Source organism: Amphiprion ocellaris, chromosome 20, assembly GCF_022539595.1.
Source record: "Amphiprion ocellaris isolate individual 3 ecotype Okinawa chromosome 20, ASM2253959v1, whole genome shotgun sequence".
In the NCBI taxonomy this organism is placed as follows: Eukaryota; Metazoa; Chordata; class Actinopteri; family Pomacentridae; genus Amphiprion; species Amphiprion ocellaris.
In genome coordinates, this window is record NC_072785.1 from 15,840,584 (window position 1) to 15,846,583 (window position 6,000).

At 45.3% G+C, this 6,000-nt stretch overlaps 1 protein-coding gene across 5 annotated transcripts in view; it reads left to right on the forward strand.

Annotated features, from left to right (window-relative positions):
- Window positions 1–4,654, forward strand: part of tmem260 (transmembrane protein 260) — a 28,710-nt gene extending 24,056 nt beyond the window's left edge. For 4 of the 5 annotated variants that reach the window (XM_055006232.1, XM_023293702.3, XM_023293703.3 and 1 more), the window contains 5 exons: window positions 433–572; window positions 1,175–1,351; window positions 2,330–2,383; window positions 2,653–2,737; window positions 2,881–4,654. In XM_055006232.1, coding sequence (XP_054862207.1) covers window positions 433–572; window positions 1,175–1,351; window positions 2,330–2,383; window positions 2,653–2,737; window positions 2,881–3,141 — 717 coding nt within the window. In that variant the 3' untranslated portion in view covers window positions 3,142–4,654. The remainder of the gene's footprint in view (window positions 1–432; window positions 573–1,174; window positions 1,352–2,329; window positions 2,384–2,652; window positions 2,738–2,880) is intronic. The other variant, XM_035940725.2, reaches the window with a different exon arrangement.
- The last annotated feature ends 1,346 nt before the right edge of the window (window positions 4,655–6,000 follow it).

Below are 6,000 nucleotides of genomic sequence, written 5' to 3' on the forward strand. Positions count from 1 at the left end.
TTTTTTAAAATACAAAAAATAAAGAGAGACTGAAGAAAATCACAATTTGTTTGGTATGTGATATTTTGTGCAAAATGACAATGTACCTTAGCTTTATGATAACTGACTGAAATGAATTTAAAACTTCATAAATTACATTTAAGTCACGTAGATTTTCTGAATTAGTTACTGGTCAGTATGTACATCATGAGTTTGCACATCTCTTTATCAGTCACAATGATAAAGGGCTTGATGCCAGCAATGTGAAGATAAAGAAGCCTCTAACTTTAGACAAAAGAAAAACTCCTTCAGTAATTTAAATGTAGTAAATGCCCCTGAAACAGTAGAGAAATATTTCACTTTAAGTGAGTTGTACACTGGTACTTCTTCAACCGCTTATCAGCAGGATATAAAGATTTGCACTTAGCTGGTGGTACTCTTTTCTCTTCCTAGATGATGACATACACTTGGTATGTGGCCAAGCTCGCACAGCACCACCCTGGGGTCCACTTTCCCGGCCGCTGGTGGGATCCGGTGCACCCTGAGGAGAAAGACACCTTCAGCCTCGAGCAGTTTCTGTCCCTCAACCCACAGTGAGACACATGAAGGGAGCAGAGAGGGAATAAAGGGATGGTCTGAATAAATAGAAGGATGTAAAATGGAGAGAGAGGGAATTGGGAGGGCAACAATGGTCCAAATGAACAAGTGGGTGATCTAATGAGCTAGAGATCAGTGGGATGGTAGACGCAGCGGTGAGTGCAGGGAGAAGATAAGCCCACAGAAATGTTGAGGCCATAAAAGGAGTTTGATGAACTACAGAAGTCGACTAATCTACTTGATTTGGTTAAACAGTCTCTGGCGGACTCATTGCTGCTCCCTGCTCTCATGATTCACTCCTCCAGGAGGAAGTGAGACCCAGAAACTGGATAGTGCCTTGTTAATGCCAAGCCCACCAGGGGGCAGTGTTTGCCAGGCCAACATGTCTGTCTCTTGGTGGGGCAACACTGACCTGTGGGATTAACCCTCAGGGTCTGTCAGTGGCACAGGCCTGAAGGGAAGATAGAAGGTGTTGGGATGTGAGGACATGTTTGTCTACTTGATGTTCCTGTGTGTCTCATCATTAACAGTTACATAGAGATAAAAACTGAGTACATGATCTAGCCTCTATCCGATTGTTTTCTCTGATACTGTGCAGGAGGGATATGTTTGCCTGCATTGGGCTGCCTGATGGAGACCTAAGCTGGGAACGTAGTTTCTCTCGCTGGCCCCTCGGTGTGTGTGATTACTTAGTACCTGTCCAGAGGCAGTTTCACCCTGAAGAGTGGGCTCATCGCACCCGCAACATCTACAACTGGAGCGAGCCTTACAACAGGTGCACATACAGACGCATACACAGAAACCAGTTAACTCTTAACTCCTTGTGTTTCTCCACCTGAACCATCCTATGAAATTAATACTCATAAATGTGTGTATGTAATTTTAAACACATTTCCATTAAATTCAGTCCGATGTATTAGATATCTTTAGAAATCTTTGTGTGATCTTGAGAATTTAGAAATTATCTAGTTTGTTCCATGTTTGCTGCATCATGAGAGTTTATGGTGACTAGTTCACACCAGAGTCGGTGAGGTTTAAGGGGTTCAAAATTAGTAAGGTGATACTTTTGGGAGGCTGCTGTAAACAAGAAAGTAGACAAATCCCCTTGCTGCCTTTTCTCTCTGTGGTCTTCAGTCTTCCGTCCACAGACTCCACAGAACTTCCATCAGTGAGGTTGTCCTCTGTTCTCCATGCTGTGATCCAGCTCTTTGTGAATTCAACCAGAGCAAGACATTAGGCCCTCAGCCATTTGAAATGAGACTGAAGATGAAAAATAATGAGTTTCTTATTGCGTTTTGTCAATAACTGTGTCAAAAGTGGAATTAGTCAAAGCTCCATATTCTGTTGCTGTTGCCAGCAGCCCTTCATTCACTCAGATATCCACGGCTGAATACTGTGACATTATTTCCCGCACCCTCACGACAAGCGTGTCCGCCGATGCCCACAGGCCAAATATTAGCTCGGAAACCCTGCTAAAATATTCTTTTGAAGAAGAGGTCAAGTGTGTACAGTCAACAAAGTGAAAAAAGGCAAATATGGTTTTACTCCATGTCTAATGTGCTAGCTGGTATTGTTGCTCAGTCATTTAGTGTTTATGCAGCAAACATTGATGTTTAGTGTATCAAAACCTGCACAGTTGAGTGGAACAATATGTTCACATAAATAATCATTTATAGTTAGTGGAGCTGTGCATAACCCAGTGCCTGAAGGTGCTTTAGATAAAAAAAAAGTTTCTTTTTTCATGTATGAACAGTTTCCACCCTGCGTCCTGGGAGCGTGTTGCTAATGAGGAGATGTGGCAAGCCAGGTATGTGCAACATTTTACAGGAGACAATCGTTTCCTCTTTGAAATGGTTGTAAACTTTAGCGTTCAAATAAAAAGCTGCGTCACGATGCATACTGGCCCGCTAGGACATCTCCATAAACCAGTCTTGTGTGGTAGAGCATCTACATGTACATTCTATTTGGTGGCGGCATCTACATAAATCACTCCATTGGAGTGGTGCGTCTGAGAATGTGGATCTGCATGGCTCATCCATCCAGCACTTAGCCCTGAGCCTGCGTGCTTTGTTTCAGGATGAAGACGGCTTTCTTTCTGTTTGACCTGGCAGAAAGGATGCAGGGAGAGGGGAAAGCTCGCCTCTTTGAGCTGTCTTACACTGTGAGTCTGACCTCAACAAACCAGCAACAACACTCTCATTTACCATAATGGGGCAGATTTAAGTGCCACAAAGTATGACATATTCAGAGGCTTTTTGGTAATATCTGTTTTTATGTTTGTCTCTTTGTCTGTCTGCTGGACAGCTGTATAAGGAGATTGTAGGGGCCCACTCAGACTACCCGCCAAACTGGGACAAGAACCTGGCACTGGCTTGCGAGAGGCTGCTCCGCTCAGGTCACCGGGGCTACAGTCCAGACAGCCTGCTGACCTGCAGCGCCCAGCACTTTAGTCTCTACTTAGAGAAGGAACCCACTGATCCCCAGGCACCCGCCATACGCTCGGCCATTACACACCTGCTCAGAGAGAGAGACAGGCTGCGCCAGAGCCGGAAGCAAACGCCATGATGAAGATCCAGACGGACTGACGTGGAGCTGGCAGACTGAGCGTGTGCCGCAAGCCCAGATGAAGTGCAGGGCTGTGGGAATTAAGTCTGAGTCAGTGTGCCTCTTCTCACGGTGGTCCTCCAGAAGGATAGAGACTGATGCAGTGGTGTTTGGTTTGGCTAAATATACTTAAACAAATCAGAGTCAGCAATCGGAATAACGAAGAATGCCAATGCATAAATACTCTACTCAAGTTATCAAACTACATCATCAACTCTGTGTAAGCGACATACTTGCACTTACTCATTTGATGAATGTTTACAGTGGACCCCGGACAGAGCTTGACTTCAGGAAGCCTTGACTGACCTCAATCTAGCTCTGCGTGCTCCCTTTAAAGCACCCATTCAGTTGCTTTATCGTTGCATCTCATTCTTTTTCCTCTCCTATTCTGCTCTCAGAGCTTTTAACGTGCTGATTATTTTGCCTCAGCCTCTGCTCCACTTCTCTTTTTCTCACATTAGGATGGCAGGGCTGAGATTGAGGGAAACCCAATTTGGGGGCAGAAATGGGGGATTAGAGCAGCTGTTTAATCTAGGACAGACTTGCGCTGTGCCATGCAGTCCTCACTCCACATCAACAGCACTGCCACCCACCCACCCCTCCATCCTTCCATCAGTCTATCTTAGATGGTCCTTTAAATGTTTAAAACTAATGGATTCGATGAGTGTTTTTTTTTCCTCTTTTCCTTCCTGACAGGAGGGCTATAATCCCTCATGGATTTAAATGAAATGTGAAATGTCACAATGCCAGGGACCCTTTTAGAGGTGTGTCTGTGTGTGTGTGCGCGCATGTGTGATTTATGTTCATATGTGTGTGTAAACATATTTAAATCTCCACTCAAGCCCTTTCCCTGACAGAGCTGTACATAAACATATTCGATAAATAGTTTGGTACACTGAAAAGCAAAAGACTTTGATCACTAGAGAAGCATAAAACTCATGCAAACTCCAGGGACATACGTAGACACATAAGACTATCAGCTCCCAACTCGGAAGAAAATGGACTTTTAGCTTTGTGAGCTTTGGAGAGAACGGGTGGCAAACAAACCACAGTGGACCAGGGATTCACACCCTCATGTCTTTGTATGTCTTTGATGCGTTCTCAGGATCTGACACCTCAGTTACACACTGTTTTTGTAAACGTTAGTGTTGATGTTAATGAGTCTTGTGCCATGAAATTTGTTATACAGAGGTCAAACCAGCATATTGCCATCAGCTTTGTAAAACACTGCTGAAGCAGCCTGCTGTTTGAGATACCACTCGAAAGTGAAGGACAGTAAGTGCATGTGTAGTTTTCTCAGAAAGTAATCTGCCCTCTCTGTTCGCAGGCCTGGTTAGCGGCTGTCAGCTGGCTGGATGATGAGGTTTGACCTGCTGTAGCACAGATGGTTCAGTTTCTCATAAAAAAAGGGAAAACTGTCACTCTGCTTTCTACAGATTAAAATATTTCAATAAAGATGCCTTTTTTAAATAGATTTTTGTGCCCTTTATTCAGACTTTAGTTTTTGGTCACGAATGTTATTTGTTTCTTGACATGACAAGCAAATTAATAATTTGTGATTAATCATGTTTTTAGTTCACTTACATATTGCCGTGTGTTTCATTGTTTATATCAGGTCTCTGCTGCCACTTGTCTCATCCCCTCCTGTTGTTTATTCTTTACTTTCTTCCTGTCCTCCCTTTTGTCATCCCTCTCTTGTCTCCCGCCCTCTCTCTGCCTCCCATCCCCTCTCACACTGTCTTTCCATAACCCCTCTGTTCCTCTCCTGTCCCCTGTTTCTGACAGTCAGTTGCCCACCCTAAATCAGCAAGCTGCCGAGGATTGTGGGAACCCATGGAATCGCCGTGACCAGGGATGCAGGCAGGGAGCCACGGCAACGCTGGAATGTGGGGCGTCTGAGGAGATAAGAGCTGTGAGCCCAGCCAGGGAGAGGGGAGGGATGCAGCGGGAGAGGAGCGAGTGGAGAGGGGGAGGAGGATGGGGCAGAGCGAGGAGGGTGAGACAGAAACGGGGAGAGCAGCAAGTCTGTGAATGGGGAGACAGAAACACAACACCACAAACAGCAAGAGAGCAAGACAGAGTGAGACAGAGAAAGAGGGGCGGGGGACTTAGGGGGGCACACACTGGAGATGGGAAGCCAGCCTTATTCCTCTTTGCATTTCATTTACATCCCTGGCCGTATCGACCAATCGGATTGGGAGCAAAGCCCAGGGCTTAGGAGGGGAATAAAAAGACAAAATGCCTTTGCTGCTCTCATCCCTCCCTGATAATACCCCTTCTGTTTTTCTTTTCTCCTTTTCTCTCGTCTATAAGTAGATACTGTCCGAAATGCCAGCGGAAAAGCGACACCTCCGCTTGCTGTGTATCTCAGATAGACCGAGCGGGAGCAGGGGCTGAAAAGACAGCTTTAGCTACTGGGCCTATCTCCACTCCTCTCTCTGGCTGGATGGAAGCTTGGAGTGGAGGGAGGCGGAGGGCTGGGGTGTGTTGGTTAGTGTTTGGGAAGAGAATAGAGGGTGTGAGAGGCATGATATACTGAGCTGGCCACAGATTTTGCAGAATCTTACACTCTGAAAAACTTTGCCTGCAGATCCCTTTCCTAAGCATGAGAAACCTGTTTCAAGGATGTTTACCAGGTGCCACCCATATGTTGAGGTTGCCAATGCCTTCCACCAAACTCCACATATTTTTAGCTTGTGATTGCTGTTATTCCACTACTGTATGCCACGTTGCGGCAACAACAACAACTGTCAGCTGGTTGATTGTGACAACTTAGTTAACTACAGATTCGCAACACATTGGAACCTCAGCCTTAAACTT